The sequence below is a fragment of the Cottoperca gobio genome, chromosome 5, assembly GCF_900634415.1.
Source record: "Cottoperca gobio chromosome 5, fCotGob3.1, whole genome shotgun sequence".
NCBI classification, from domain to species: domain Eukaryota; kingdom Metazoa; phylum Chordata; class Actinopteri; order Perciformes; family Bovichtidae; genus Cottoperca; species Cottoperca gobio.
In genome coordinates, this window is record NC_041359.1 from 11,462,613 (window position 1) to 11,478,291 (window position 15,679).

The 15,679-nt window shown below is 44.6% G+C and overlaps 1 protein-coding gene across 5 annotated transcripts in view; it reads left to right on the forward strand.

Annotated features, from left to right (window-relative positions):
* Nucleotides 1-15,679, forward strand: part of LOC115008202 (calmodulin-binding transcription activator 1-like) — a 53,526-nt gene that overhangs the window by 25,715 nt on the left and 12,132 nt on the right. For 4 of the 5 annotated variants that reach the window (XM_029431622.1, XM_029431620.1, XM_029431623.1 and 1 more), the window contains exons 5-10: nt 2,152-2,287; nt 4,570-4,641; nt 6,631-6,784; nt 8,165-10,011; nt 11,029-11,155; nt 12,466-12,600. In XM_029431622.1, coding sequence (XP_029287482.1) covers nt 2,152-2,287; nt 4,570-4,641; nt 6,631-6,784; nt 8,165-10,011; nt 11,029-11,155; nt 12,466-12,600 — 2,471 coding nt within the window. The remainder of the gene's footprint in view (nt 1-2,151; nt 2,288-4,569; nt 4,642-6,630; nt 6,785-8,164; nt 10,012-11,028; nt 11,156-12,465; nt 12,601-15,679) is intronic. The other variant, XM_029431624.1, reaches the window with a different exon arrangement.

The following is a 15,679-nucleotide window of genomic DNA, read 5'->3' on the forward strand; positions in this document are numbered from 1 at the left end:
AAGTCACCTCATTTCTGATTACTGACACCACTGAAAGCCCCAGGTGATGCCTGTGCACTCCCATTGTGCGAGCTGAACAACTCTTCTCAGGAGCAGCCTTAGGCCAGCAGCACAGTTTATGTTGTGGATGGATTTCTTATTGATTGGTTGTGCTGCCGTATAGCCTCAGCCCCCCAGCAGCAACAGCAGCAGCAGTCGTATTGGTGTTATTGAGCAGCAGTTAGATATAATCCCATTTACACATGACACGAGGCAAGATTAGAACAGATTACACCTAATCCCATCAGATGGAAAGGAGCTCAGCAAACGGAGCCAGTGACATTTATGTGTGTGCGTTTCGGCTGTGTGTGTGTTTTTATGCATATGTGCGCATGTGTCCGCCACACTAGTGGGGGGCAATATTAAGATAACTATCAATGACCTTCATTTCTCCCCTCACTGAAATACCTCATCAGTTCAAAGTAATGACCATTACCTCCTCTCTCCCTCTCCTCTCACTTTTCTCGTCTACTCCTCCTTCTCTCCTCCCTTTACGGGACTCACTCACTCGCCCACTCCATCTCTTCATCTTGCCGTCTTTTTCCCCCCGACTCTCCTCCCCTTGCCTTCTCTGTTTTCGCTCTGCTACACGGTGGAACGGTGGAAAAGCTTTTTATATCCCACACATCACAGCCCAGTTACAATCAATAGCATTTATGTCTGCTTGAATCGGAGGGTTTGCGCGGAGCACGGGCACCATCCACGTGCGTGCAACTCCACACATACACTTACATATGAATGTGCACGTATTTCCCACCCACACACGCACACGCACACACACACACACACACACACACACACACACGCACACACAGGCACACATCTGATCTCATCCATCTTCTCCATAACATAATTAGAATCAGCAGCTCTGAGATGACTCACACTGCTCGAGACGGAGACTAAACTCGGCTTTGATCGGAGGGTGGGGGTCTCCACTCCGCTAAGAAACTGGCAGGCTCACCCCAAAACAGAACAGATTTAAGGTGTCAAAGAAAATCAGCTCAAAGTAAATTCAATTTCACTACACACAGTGTTCTGAGTAAATTGCAATCATCTCAGTCCATATAGATGTGTCTACATCAAATTCCAGCAGAGGGGAGAGGAGAGGGAAGGAGAGGAGAGGAGGGAAGGAGAGGAGAGGAGGGAAGGAGAGGAGAGGAGAAAGTAGATGAGAGGGGACAATAAAAGAAACAAAGGTTAGGATAGTAGAAGGAATAGACAAGATGAGAAGATGTGAATAAGTGGAAAGGAGAGGAGTTTGGAGGGACTGAAGAAGCAGTAAAGAGAAAATGAAGAGATTCTATGATAAGGGGGTATAAAGATTGGAGGTTGACGAAGAAGAGGAGGGCAGAGAAAAGAGAGGAGGTGTGTAAATGTGTGTGTGGTTATGTGCATGCATGCTCATGCTCATGACTGTCCCTGAGAGAGAGAGCAAGCACTTGTGAGTATGTGTTTATTGATTGTTAACGTGTCTGTTCTCTTTCTGTTGTCATGAGATAAGGCAGAGAAGCATTTTCCCTCCACCTACACACACACAGAAACACACACACACACACACACACACACACCTGTCCTTAACGTTTTAGAAGTGTAATGATTGATTGCAGAGCAGCAGGTTTGACATTGAGCTCAAAGAACACACGGCAGTAGGTCCTGCCATCTCTGATATCATCTCTGTCTTTCTACATGTATGGCTCCTGGTGTGTCCGTGTGCACACATGTTCATCCCACCAGGTGTATATAGAATGGGAGCTTAGAGCCCAATGTTCCTGTTGTGCTGATAAATCACCCTACTAAAATATTAACACGTAGGAGTGTGAGTCCACGTATAGGAGGGGAGGGGTGGTATGGGAGCAGCTAACTTGACTGGGGAAGAATAACATTGACGTCACCATGTAAAATGTTGTTTTTGCTCGTTTCTGTCGGTATTTGTGAATCAGCAATGCGGGAGAATTTGTATACTTTTGGCAGTTTGAAATGACAGCAGGAAAATCATTTTTGGTCAGTTGAATTGCTGTCAGTTTTAAAGAAGTCTCCACTGTGCTCAACATATCAATCAACACCATGTGTGTCTTTCTGTCTGGCTAACTCTTTATCCCGTCCTCTTATCAGGCCTCAAAATGGCTCTATGATCCTCTACAACCGTAAGAAGGTGAAGTACAGGAAAGATGGCTACTGCTGGAAGAAAAGGAAAGACGGGAAGACCACCCGAGAGGATCACATGAAGCTCAAAGTCCAGGGAGTAGAGGTGAGAGGCTGCAATGGAAAAAACAAGTCGATGATCTTGTTTGGCACTGAGCATGGTTTCACCGCCAATCTCACTTCCTAACTTACTCTCCTTCACTCCGAGGAGACACATACGTGTAACACAAATGTACACACAATCTCACTTCCTAACGTACTCTCCTTCTCTCCGAGGAGACACATACGTGTAACACAAATGTACACACAAACACACATGCTGAGGCTGCTGGCCAACGTGTTACCTGAGAGCGAGCGGTGCCCCTCTTTCTTTCCCTCCCTCTCTGCTTGTGCCCCTGTCTCCCTTCCTCTCTCTGTCTCCCTCTCTCTCTCTCTTTCTGAAGGATAAGAGTGTGTTTGGCCTGAGGCCAGGAATGATGTCAATGCCTCCTTCAGCAGAACAGAGAGGGGTATCGATCCAGTCTCAAGGCAGCGTCTGTGTGTGTGTGTGTGTGTGTGTGTGTGTGTGTGTGTGTGTGTGTGTGTGTGTGTGTGTGTGTGTGTGTTCGAGCAACCAGCTAAAAAATTGATTATTCAGCAGGAATATACCAAGAGGTTAGAGGAGTGAGCATGCATGTGTCAGAAACCGAAAGAATGAGGAAGAAGGGAGAGTGAGGGAGAGACACAGAGGAGGCACATGGATGTTTACAGAGGGCTCAATAGTTTTGCATTAAGGGAGAGCAGAAGACAGGCGAAAGAGACACAGAGGTAAAGGGAATAATTGAGATCAAGTATTCCCATCTGCACCTCTATTATTCACAACCCCACACTCACATTGACATTCATCTCTCATGCAATTTTCTGCAATCGTGTTTGAACACACACACACACACACACACACACACACACACACACACACACACACACACACACACTCACGCATACACATAAACAAAGTGTTTCTCTCCTCGGTAGTTGCTTGGTAATTGTTTGTGTCACGTCTTCCCAGGACCCCCCAAAGCAAGCACAAGCAAGCAGTGTGTAGAGCAGGGGACGGGAATGAGGGAATGAGCAGAGCAGCAAGATGAGTAGAGGGAGTGAAGGAGGATGGGGAGAGGCAGGAAGCAGGAGAGAAAAACATAACCCTGGATGGAGAGCCTCCTCATATCGAATGGAAATATATGGAAATGCACTTTGCCTTTGGCAAAACACACTTTAGATAGAGGGCGGGCTACTTCTGAGAAGAGGCAAAATGGCGAGAAAATATAAGTGTGCACGAGTGTTCACGAGACAGAAAACAGGACAAGTGTTGATTATAGTTCTGCCTGATTGCTGAGAATTTGTGTTTGTGTGTGCAATTTTGTCTTTACACACAACCAATGTGTGTGTGTGTGTGTGTGTGTGTGTGTGTGTGTGTGTGTGTGTGTGTGTGTGTATGTGTGTGTAATCATTGATTTTACTGCATGTGAAAAAGTGGCAGCGATGACCTTGGTAGAAAGCTTTTCTGTCATCATTTCATCGTTCCCCTGTCAAACACAACGAACACACTCTTCATTAGTACCAGGTATCGAACCTCAATATGAAACGCTTTGACTGAATTGTTTCCATAGCACCTAATATAAGAATATGGAAGCTGGTTTTAAATGCTTGGTCAGACTCCTTGTCTTGTATACTTGTTCTTCGATTAGATAGTTCAGCTTTGTCGAATGAAAAAAAAGAAATATTCTTGAATTTAAGGTGTCAAATGTTCAGTTTTGGTATTGGTTCTGAAACTTGGGTACTGTATTGACACCGGTATCAAATCATTCAATACCGCATCACAAAAATATACACACTATTTTCAGACTCACACACGTGTATACACTACTTTGTATGTATGTAAGCATCCTCTGCTGGATGGAGTCTATACTGAACTTCCTCTTCATCTTGTCCACCTTGACAATCTGTGCTTTCCTCGCTTTCGCCTCCTCTTCCTTGTCCTTTTCACTGTTACTAATCTCTCTTGCAGTGTCTGTGAGCTGACGACAGTGTGACTTTTTGTGAATTCCAAGTGGGTTATGTCTCGTCTTGCTGAGGCAGTAAATTTCCCAATCTTTTATGCTGTAATTGTCAACATCAGATTTATGGTATTTTAGAAAAGACATTAGGAAAAAACGCATACAGCATGTTTGCAATTTAGTTTTAGCACCGCAATCAATACAGCCTAAGTGGGTATAACCTAAGTTCTCCTCTCCTGTTCTCTCATTTACTGTCCTCTCCTCCTGTTCTCCTTTTTCACTTTTTGTCTTGCTTCCTCCCTTTTGCTTTTCTTGTTTACCCCTGCAATCTCCTCTCCTCTCCTCTCTCTAGTGTCTGTATGGCTGCTACGTCCACTCCTCCATCATCCCCACCTTCCATCGTAGATGCTATTGGCTGCTGCAGGTAAGTCCACCCCCCTTCCCCCCCCCCTTGCCTTTTTCTCACACATTTATACACATACAAAAACAAGACTTCTGCAGCATTTATAGTGTGGTGATAATGCGTTATTAGTTGTCACATATGACAGCATATATTTGTCATTTCAGGTATTTTCCTCTTACATTATGACCATTTTGTAACATTTATTCCAGGCTTTGTTCCATATTTTACAAAAACATGGCAACCAGGATTTATATTATCAGTGTTACACAAAGTTTTGCTGGTTAAACTGTCTATTTAAAAAAAGGAACACTAAGCTAAACAATAAACCAGCAATAAACATCCTCCTCTAAATTAATGGTGCAGACTATAGTGAAAATACTATCACAAAGCTTGGGTCATAATAAAACTGGATGTTGTTTGGCTGAGTGAACACACACACAGTTAGACCACTACAATATACCCAGAATATGCCGGTCTATAGGTGGGTCTTGTATAATGCTAACGTGCAGTTTAGAATAATGAAAGTATTTCTTTGCCAGAAGTTGACTGTAACTTCCAGAGCACAGCGTGGTTTCGAAACCCCTGACTCTCGATACTTATAGTGAGCATCACAGACTCAGGTGCTTTTCAATATGTGGTCCTCTCCAAGAAAACACCCTGGAGCTACAAACAACACACACATGCACAGGTGTCCTCTGTGTATAAAGATGTTTTTTTTTCACAGAGATGCTGCACTCATGATACTGCTCATGTGAAAGACAACACACATACACACACACACACACACACACACACACACACACACACACACACACACACACACACACGTCTCTCCCTTTATTGGCAAAGACGTGATCACCCGGACCTCATCATCTTCAGATGACAGGTTACATGATGAATCTTAAAAAATGCATTTACATTTACACTGCCTCTCTCTTCATCTCTCTCTGTTCATCTCAAATAAAATATTGAATACCCAGCAATGTTCATTTAAAATATGGAAATGCACACATATTTATGTATTCCTCGGCAGAATTTCCTGCATAATTTGTCACATGAAATTTACAAGGACATTCCAGCCACCGGCTGTAAATTGAATATGCCCTCACCCAATATATTTCCTTTTTCAGCATGCCCAACTTGTTTGATTCCCGCAGTCTGAAATTATGAAGGGGAAATTCTACTTGCTTTATCTCTAAAGTGCCATTTTCTGCTCTTTGCACCGATATCAAAACACATAAGTGTGAATATGAGCATAAATCAGCCTGTGAGTGCTGTTGCATTGCACAGTGTGGTGCTGTAGAAGCCCACTGTGCCATCCTCTTTTGGAGAGAAAAGTGTTCCACCTCAGCAGGTCCTCCCCCTCACCTGAGTCTGTCTACTGAATCTTTCATCAAGAGGAGCTTCTCTCCCTCTCGCTATCCTCTCTCTCACACACACACATAAACACACACACACACACACACACACACACACACACACACACACACACACACACACACACACACACACACACACACAGATGCACGTGAATGCACCTGTTGAATCATTCATTAGGTAGAAATTCCATAGGTCTACTGGTGGCCTACAGTATCGTGAGAACTACTCTGAACTCCTCTCTCCCTCCCTTTCTCTCACTCTCTCTCTCTCTCTCTCTCTCTGTATATATATCACGCATGCATGCACATACACACAGGCACACATGTGGACACTTCCACAGCCTCTGCAGGGTCAGCGAGAGAGTGATGAGTGGGCTTGAGCTGTTAAATCTTTTATGGGCAGGTGAAAGAATCTTATCTGACACGCTATGTCCAACCTCCTCCCTGACCTCCACGTTCTCTCCTGCTTTCCTTCTCCATTTCCCCCTCCCTCTGTAAATAGACTCCATCATTTTATTCTCTCCCTCCCATATGTTGGAAAGAACATGACAATGAATTTATGAATAAAGGCCATGTTAAACTAACACCATGTGCGTGCATGTGTCTGTTTGTGTGTGTCCCTATGATGTAGAACCCAGACATTGTGCTGGTGCACTACTTGAATGTACCGGCAGTGGACGATAGCGGGAAGCCATGTGGTCCTGTCCTCTGCTCCATCAACACAGACAGGAAGGAGTGGGCCAAGTGGAGCAAGGAGGAGCTCATTGGACAACTCAAACCCATGTGTGAGTTAGCGTTACCCTAATTTTTCAGCACTCGCCTCCCTCTTACTCTCATGTTTCAGCCCTCACACTTCCTAAACCTGGGGAGATGAGTCTCCTTGGGTCAATAAAAATACCACCTGTCACGGTGCAGTAAGTCTCCAAATTAATCTGTAGGAAACCAGTGTAGTGAATCTAAAACATAGATAATTTGGTTCACTGGCCTGATTTTGGGCTTTGTAAACAACCTGGCAGCAGAATGGGGCAAGGTCTGGAGCCGTGCCATTACTTATTAGAGGGGTGATTTCAGCAGTTCAGGGGAGATGATATGAACATTTCAAATGAGTGTTCATTTAGAAGAAACATCTTGTTTGGATATCGGTGAAGGTAAAGACAAATCAGAAAGCCTAAATGCAACAACTGGCCTTGCCAAAAGGTGCGTTTGGGCGTTAACAGTGGCCTTATTTACTGACTTTACAAAGTAATCATAGTGAGACAACCTTGCCCGTTTAAAAGCCACCTTATGAAGAGACATTCATACCATTCAGCCAGGCTATATACAGATTTAGATTTTTTTGGTTTTGGTTTTGGTCGTTTACAATCAGTGCCATGCTGCCACCTAGAGGCAGATACACATTTCACCCAAGAAAGGCAGGGAAAGAAGACAGAGGTGCCAGAAATATCCAGCATGTATTATTCATAAATGAGCATCAACACACACACACACACACACACACACACACACACACACACACACACACACACACACACACACACACACACACACACACACACCTATCTCACCCCTCTTTTGATCTGGTTTGGAAGGGCAAATAAAGATAGCTGCCCAAAACTAAGTGGCTTGTTGACTTAAGTAGCACCTCACTTCTCACTCTCCCCACTGAAGCATATTCCCTCTCGCTCTTCTACCATCCCTAATTTGCTCACAAAAAAACAGCTCTCTGCTTTTTTCCTCCCCTAGCACTTCTTTCTCTATCACTGACCTGATCCATCTGTGGTCATACGGGTTTTTATGGGCATTAGGTCTAAACTATTTGTTATTTCACTCAAAATGCATCAGATAAATCCCAGAAATTTAAATATAGACCTCTAATTTAGAAACTGGAAATCCCCTCAGATATTAGAATTGAAATGTCTTGCATATTGCACATTTTGCGTATATGTATTTGAATGTTTTTGAACACTCAAGCGTGTCAAGCGGCGTTCATGATCTCAGTTTCTAGTGGACATTCTAAACACTGGAGGGCGCCATTACACACTGTCAACTGTTTGTGAGGTAATGCTACGTTACTATAAGGATTGCCCTGAGCAAATAAAAGGACAGAAAATTAAGATACATTGTCTTTAATGATGTTTCCTTTGTTTGACTGTCTGATCCGACAGGTGCTGGAAGCAGCCTGCATCAGAAATGTTCCAGTGTCAAGCAGCGCATCATCTCATCCAAGCAGGAGTCAGGAGCAGCAGCAGGAGGTGGAACTGCAGCGGGTACGGGCGTAGCAGCAGGCCAGAGAGCTGAGGAAGCAGATGGCACGGAGGTCCAGAACAGCGATGTGTCAGAAGGCCAGACAGAGCCCAGCCCGGGGGGAGGGGGCAGGAGCAGAGCGGGTGGAGGAGAGAGGAGGAATGGCAGGTTAACCAAACCCTCGCTACTCCCACAGAGCAGCATGGAAGTGTCCTCATCTACCTCCACCAACCAGGTGGAGGTCCCCGACACCACCCAGAGCTCCCCACTGTCAATCACCAGCGACATGGCTGATAGCCCCGCTCTCGCTATCGGGGCTGGCTTGTCACAGAGCACAGCTGTGTTCATGTCTGAGGTCACCACGCTGACTGGGGATTCGGTTTACTCTGCTGGACACACCCACCTGCTGGCATCCGCCCATGAGAGCACCACGGCCGGCATCCTGTTGGCTGTTGCCCCTGAAAACCAGAGGTTTGCATCGTTTCCAGGTGCCGTGGGCTTAGTGGAGGCAGGAGAGTTGGTTCTATCCAGCTCTCTAGACTCCGCTGGAGGAGTCAGCCTTCCTGAGACAGCCATGACCTTTGACCCTGACTGCTTCCTCAACAATCCCAAGCAGGGCCAAACGTATGGAGGAGGTGGAGGGAAGGCTGAGGGATGTAATGGTGACGATGGAGGACTCCACTGCTCCTCCAACAGCTTTGTCTACAACCCAGCCATCGTCAACAACATCAAGACAGAACCTGCACCCTTGGAGCCGCCGCTGGCCCCTCAGAGCAGCTACGTAGGAGAAGGGACCGGCCTCAGCCCCAGCACCACCCTGGAGCAGATGGACTTCAGTGCTGTGATGTCATCAGCTTGTGTCCCAAGTCTGACCCAGCCTTCACACCACCCCTCCCCCAGCCTCTTCCTCCAGGCCTCCCCGCAGACAAGCCAGTCCTCCCAGCTGCAGACCAACGGTACTGAGGCAACCCAGGAATCAGGCGAGGCCCAGGCTTACATAGGCCTGCCCACAGTGCCAACAGACACTCCGGTCACCAACGGAGACCCACATACGCACCTCCACCAAGCCAGCCCAGACCAGCAGGGCATGTGTGGAAGGAACGGACAAGGAGTGGCGGTGGGCTCTTTTCCTCTAACACCACAGGACACGAACGTCGACCAGTCAGGCAGTAGGGGACATCGAGAGGTCGGGGGCTTAGACAAGGCTTCTGAGAATGGAGGGGAGCTGCTACTTAAGCCTGCATACACGAGTGTTGACGCTGAGCACTACCTGCAACCCACAGATGACAATGGAGGAGGAGAGGAGGGCGGAGGAGGTGGTGGAGGAGGAAGGGGAAATCTCTGTAACGGCGTAAGCTTGTCAGGGCCCAGCAGTTCAGTGGTGGCCAGTCCTCAGTCAATAGCTGCTGGTGTAAGCATCGAGGGGGCGCTCTACAGCTCTCCTCTTCCTCAGCAAGGTGGGGGGGTGTCAGCTACAACAGCTGGAGCAGGAGCGGCCATCAGTCTGGAGGGCTTTGAGGCTTCCTTTGGAAGCCAGTTCTCTGATCTCATCAATGATTTCATCTCGGTTGAGGGGTCTGGAGGTGGGGTGGCAGCAGCTGTGACTGGGGTTCTTATGCCCCAGGAGGGGGCAGCAGGAGAGGACCAGGGCACAGCAGCAGGCCACCTGCAGGGCTCGGAGGTGCAGCAGGGAGCTCTGGGATTGCTGCAGGAGACTGGGAGGCTGTTTGGTGTGACAGACTACTCCCCTGAGTGGTCTTATCCAGAGGTTCGTAAACCCAACATGATTATCTTTCATTATTTATTCATCATTGTTCCCTACAGGAAAATCATTCCCTCCAACACATGATTGAGCGTGGCTTGTACTAATGTTAAATGCTGAAATCATACTCACAATTTGTACTCAGACCGCCAGCCTGGCTGTGTGGTCATTAAGGACTCAGAATATCTCAGACTCAGCTGATGAAATTTCAATATTACACTGATTACCCTGAGTAGCTTCATTAATTTACCCATGTACCACTTAAAATATCTCTGACACAAGTTCTGTCACTAAATTATGATGAAATTTGTGGAAACATAGCATCTTACCACCATCATTTTCAAAAAAAACTATTTGTCAAAAAGAATTTTATTAACTAACTCCAACATGTGCACATATTCAGCTAACATTTTTCTGCAACTTTCTTCCGGGATCATCAGTTTTACATCACACTTCCACAGTTTTGAGTTTCTTGAAAAAGCAAGAAATGATGGCTTAATATTTAGAATATTTACTGCTGGTAAATGGGTTTCAATCGAAAATGTTTTGTCGTTGTATAATCACTTCATGACTGAACATTTTTGGGGCACAATATGTTGTTTTTGTTTTACTTTTAGCTACACTAGAGAAAACACATGGCAGTGTTGTTCAGATGGTTCAAACTACTTGGATGTAAGGAGCAGCACAGCCTCTAGGGGCTGCTACCAGGCCTTTCAGACTCATAGATTTGTTATTAGCAAAATAATAAGAACTTTGTAAATGGGGCAATTATAAATAACTATGAATTTAGATTCATGTAAGGAAAACACAAAAATAGGCCACTGTGTCTCTGAGGTATGTTTTTGCAAAACATGGATGAAATCAGGATATTTGATAAAAACACAGAAAGACGAATTTGCACATGCTACATTATACTCTATGCATGAATTATGACAACAGGACATTATAGTATGCATACAGTGAGGTGTCTTATTCTCACACAGACTGTGAGAGTAGACTGAGGTCTCTGTTTGTGTGCCGCAGGGGGGAGTGAAGGTGCTGATCACAGGTCCGTGGTTGGAGTCGAGCAGTGAGTACAGCTGTCTCTTTGACCACATTAGTGTCCCTGCTGCCCTCATCCAGCCCGGCGTGCTGCGCTGCTACTGCCCAGGTAACACACCTGTATACTTTATTCAAGCACTCTCACACACAACACACACAACAAAAACGCTTTCTTTTTTAGCTGCGACCACCAATAGCTCGCTCTGGCCGGTTGGTCCATAACATTTCCTCACCCAATTTTCGCCCTAGGAGGCAGAATTTTTGGCAATGAGAATGAAGTGTGTGAGTGAAAAAGTGTGTTCTTGTTTTCATGCCCATTGGCAAAAAGGGGGTGTGGCAGTGAGAGTTTCCTATGAATAAAAGGCACATAACCTCTAAATAGATGAATTTACCATCGCCAAACTCATGAACCGGTTGTGGTAGAGTCAACTCTTGTGAGAGGCATCATTGCATTCATACCCTATACTTAAGAAAAAACAGTGCGTGCAATAATCCACCTTCTCTTCCCCTCTCCTGTCACTATTTCTCTCGTCTCTTTAATTGTCTCAGTCCAAAAGTTTAAATTTATTGAAAAAAGATAGATGTGATCGGTTCCAAAATTCACAACATGTTTTTATCTAACCAAATATTCAGCTTCAATACATAATTGTTGGTGTTTAGTCTTTCAACAACAACATTTTCACTGCACACAAAGGGAGACACGCACCTTTTTTAGGGTTTACAAAATATAACGATCATTCATTCGAAAACCTTAATATGATGTATAAAAAATAGAATGTATAAATGTTTAAAAACTATTTAAAAAGTACTATTTTACTCAAATTAAATGAAGTAGTAACACTTCCTCTTTGAAGTTCATTCTCTGTCTCCCTGTTGCATCAAACTCTTGCAGAACGGCCTCCGCAATTCTAATATCCACAACAAAATTGTACGCTAGGGCGTACAGGATTACGCCGCCATTGGTTGCATTTATTGCAAATTTGTGGTTGTTAAATGTAAACATAGCCCAACTGTCACCACACTGATGCCTTTAATAAGCCGTTTCCAGCAGGTTTTTCTACAGCGTGCAAAGAAAGAGTCTAACAATATCGGCTGCACACCCTTATCAGGAGACACAGTCCCTTTTACTCAAGAAGATAAGAACAATAAACAAAAAAGATTGTGAGGAGGGATACTGTCTGGCAGAAACGCAATAAAAACTTTTTTTGGGATGGTATAATAAGTGATACATGAGTCACATCCTGCTATAGTAAGTGTGATCAGGGGAAAACGGCAAGACACATTTTGGAAGCACACATGGGCAAAAGCAATATTATGCATTCACAGTGTATAATGGTTAACATACTGAAATTATTCTTTGACAAGAAGAGATCTGTCTCCACACACAGACAGTGTTACTAATTCCTTACCTGTTTCCAGCCCATGACACAGGACTGGTGATGCTGCAGGTAGCTATGGGCGGTGAGGTCATCTCTTCCTCAGTGGTGTTTGAATACAAGGCGCGTGACCTTCCTGCCCTGCCATCTTCTCAGCACGACTGGCTGTCCCTCGATGGTAAGCGCAATTGTTTGTGTTTTCTGACCACACAGGGATGCACAGTTACACTCTCATCATCTTATTATTAACTTAACAAAGAGCATAAACCATGAACAAAATGAGCCGTTATGTACACTGCTTTGTTGTGTGCATTGAGTGTTGTGTGTGTGTCTGATTTATTTTAATTTTTGACTTTATTTTTACCCAGAACATTAAAGGTACAATGTATAGACTTCTACAAAAAGAAACCCTCTTAATCTTCACTTATGACCCACTAGACGTGTGTGGTGATGTCTGCGGAGACCCTTCCCTGTGGCTGAATTTTAGTTTTTAGCTGTGTTCGGAACGTTTCTCTGCATTAATCTCTATAAAAATGTAGCAACCCCGTGCCAGATCGTAAGCATGCATTCAAGAGGAAGTTACGTAAATGACGGACACAGTGCAGAAAAAACGAAAGCCCAAATGAAAGCCAACCACAGATTCACTCTTGTTTTGGAAAGTGGACAAAGCTCTTTCCAAAACAAGAGTGAATCTGGGGTTGGCTTTCACCCGCTGGTGAGAAACCTAACCCTTGTTAAACCGGGGAGGAGGGGCCAACTTTGAATGATGTGTTTTCAAACTGCAACCTAGAAATCCTTCTCGTTGTGCCTTTAAACCCCAAATGTTCATACAAAATGCATCCTTTTCTTAGTCTTTCTTTTCGTTTGACTTTTTTGGGAAGCCTTTACACCTTTACAACTTTTAGTGTGTGTGTGTGTGTGTGTGTGTGTGTGTGTGTGTGTGTGTGTGTGTGTGTGTGTGTGTGTGTGTGTGTGTGTGTGTGTGTGTGTTTGTGTGTGAAATTATGCTGCCACAGATGTACTGTCCAGTATGGTGTTGTGGCTGCGTATTATACCATATTTGGCTGAATTGTGTTCTTCTGTTCCTGGGTTGCAGCTGTTTTTTTTTCTATTGTCGCCCTCAGCCTGCATGCAGATAAATTCAAAAAGCAATCTAAGCTCCTAAACAGTTTTAACACCTGGTCTGTGTACAGTGTGAGTTTATACTGCAGCTTTCATCTTCACAGTCCACTTTTGTCTTGTTGGAGTTGTTTAGGTCAGAATAATTTATTATGGATTTGCATGTTAGAAATCTGAATGATTTTGTTAGAACTGTAGATGTTGTTTTCCAGAGATTTCCATTTTACTGAATCAAATTAAAACACACAAGATGTTAGAGGGAAAATAAATGTTTTTTGAGTCAGCTCTGGGGGATTGGTTGAATATATTCTCTGCACAGCTCCCGCGGGGGGGGGTAGCTTCTGTGTGCTAATATATCTCCTGATGCAATTGCGGCTTGGAAACACACGGGTCTCCTCAGCGAGGCATGTCCTGGGTTACTCTGTGTTCGCCCCCGTCTCTGCGTTGCGCAATGCGGCAATGCGGCTCTACAGTCACAGCAGGCTGGCTGTTAGCTGGAGTGAAGGGCAAGGACATCACGGCACAATCGCGGTCCACTTGACAGTCAAAACGTTGGGCACACCACTGGCAGTGTGCTGTGCAGCCTCATACACGCTATATATAGACTCTTCTGCCTTTGACTTTCAACGATGATACTAAGACCTGAATGTGCACTCTGGTTATTTTTGCTCAAGTCCTTTGTTTGGCCTCAAATAAACATCAAAGGCTCACAGCCTGGAAAAAAATAGACAGAGATAAATAATTTTAGGCTAATATGCGTCAGCACACGACTTTGTCACATGTCATTGCTCCAATTTAGTTTGTGTGCAGTCTATTGTTGTACCGATGACGACTGAGCCTCCTGCAGCTCAGAGTCTGGCGGGCGGATTTGAAGCGTGTCTACGAGACAACGTGGAGACTCTCTCTCTCTCTCTCTTTCTCTCTCTCTCTCTCTCTCTCTCCCTCCCTCCCCCTCTCACTCTCTCTCTCTCTCTTTCCAACTCTGTCTCTCTTTCTCTCTCTCCCTCCCTCCCTGCACTTAGTTGTGTTTTGCTCGATCGGAGTAGCAATGTGTGAGTCGCACGCTTCAAACTAACGGGGTTGAGCGGAAGCGGGAACAAAGAGAGCAGCAGATAGAGAGACTCGCTGTTTGGGTTCGTAGCTTATTTGATTTTTAACTGACGTTAACTTCAATAAAGCGCCCTTTTATTGGCGTCCAGGTCTGTGTTGTTTGTAGCTGGTTTAAGTTTTTTGTTGTCATGTTGCTGTAGATGGACATGCATGTGCCTGTTGTCTATATTTAGACTTCATAGCTGTATAGCCTCAAACTGCTTCACGGTTCAGTCTCATATGTGTTGTACATGTGTTGCCCATGCCTCTGTCGATTTCCGACAAAAGGGATGGAAGAAGTGCCACAAGTCCTCACGTTGTTTGCACGCTACTGCTCGTTTTATGTTGCAGACCTGATTCTTGTAGAAGCGTGTTCAGCACGTTTAACACGTTGACCTGTTAAACTTTCAGCACCAACAGGAGTGGACAGCTCTACTGAACTCTAACAACAAATGAAGGGAGGCTAATGTGGCTCCTGTAGGGGCCCAGATAATAACAGGCCTGTAGGCACAGACATGTGGGCATGTTGTTGATCACCCAGAGCTTGAATACATAACATACTCTTTATGTGTTGAGGATGTTCATGTTTAGTAATAAACGTTTCTCTGTATGGACCCTGTGATAAAAGTCTGAATGTCACATGGATTTGAATATATGGAGAGCTATTGATGTGTGTCTAACAAATATCAAGTGTCAAAAGTCACTAGTTTTCTTTACTAACTGTAAACTTTTTTCTTTACAATTTTTTTTATACTTTTAATGATCAATTGTAGACCCAGATTGGGTTTGCAATGCAGTCATCTGTTATCAGAGTTTGTTGATATCACTTCAAACTGTGTTGTGGTTGCTCAGTGGTGAGAGCCTCGTTTATTGTGGAAGAATCCCTGGAAACAAAACAATAATGGGGGAAAAACTAAATCTAAAGCTGGTCAGGAAATCCACAGGTACCCAGTCCAACTACATATATACAATATAAGTGAGCGAGTGTGTCACCAGAATACTCATCAATTATAATCCATTTACTTCATTAATACACTTGAAAACAGTTA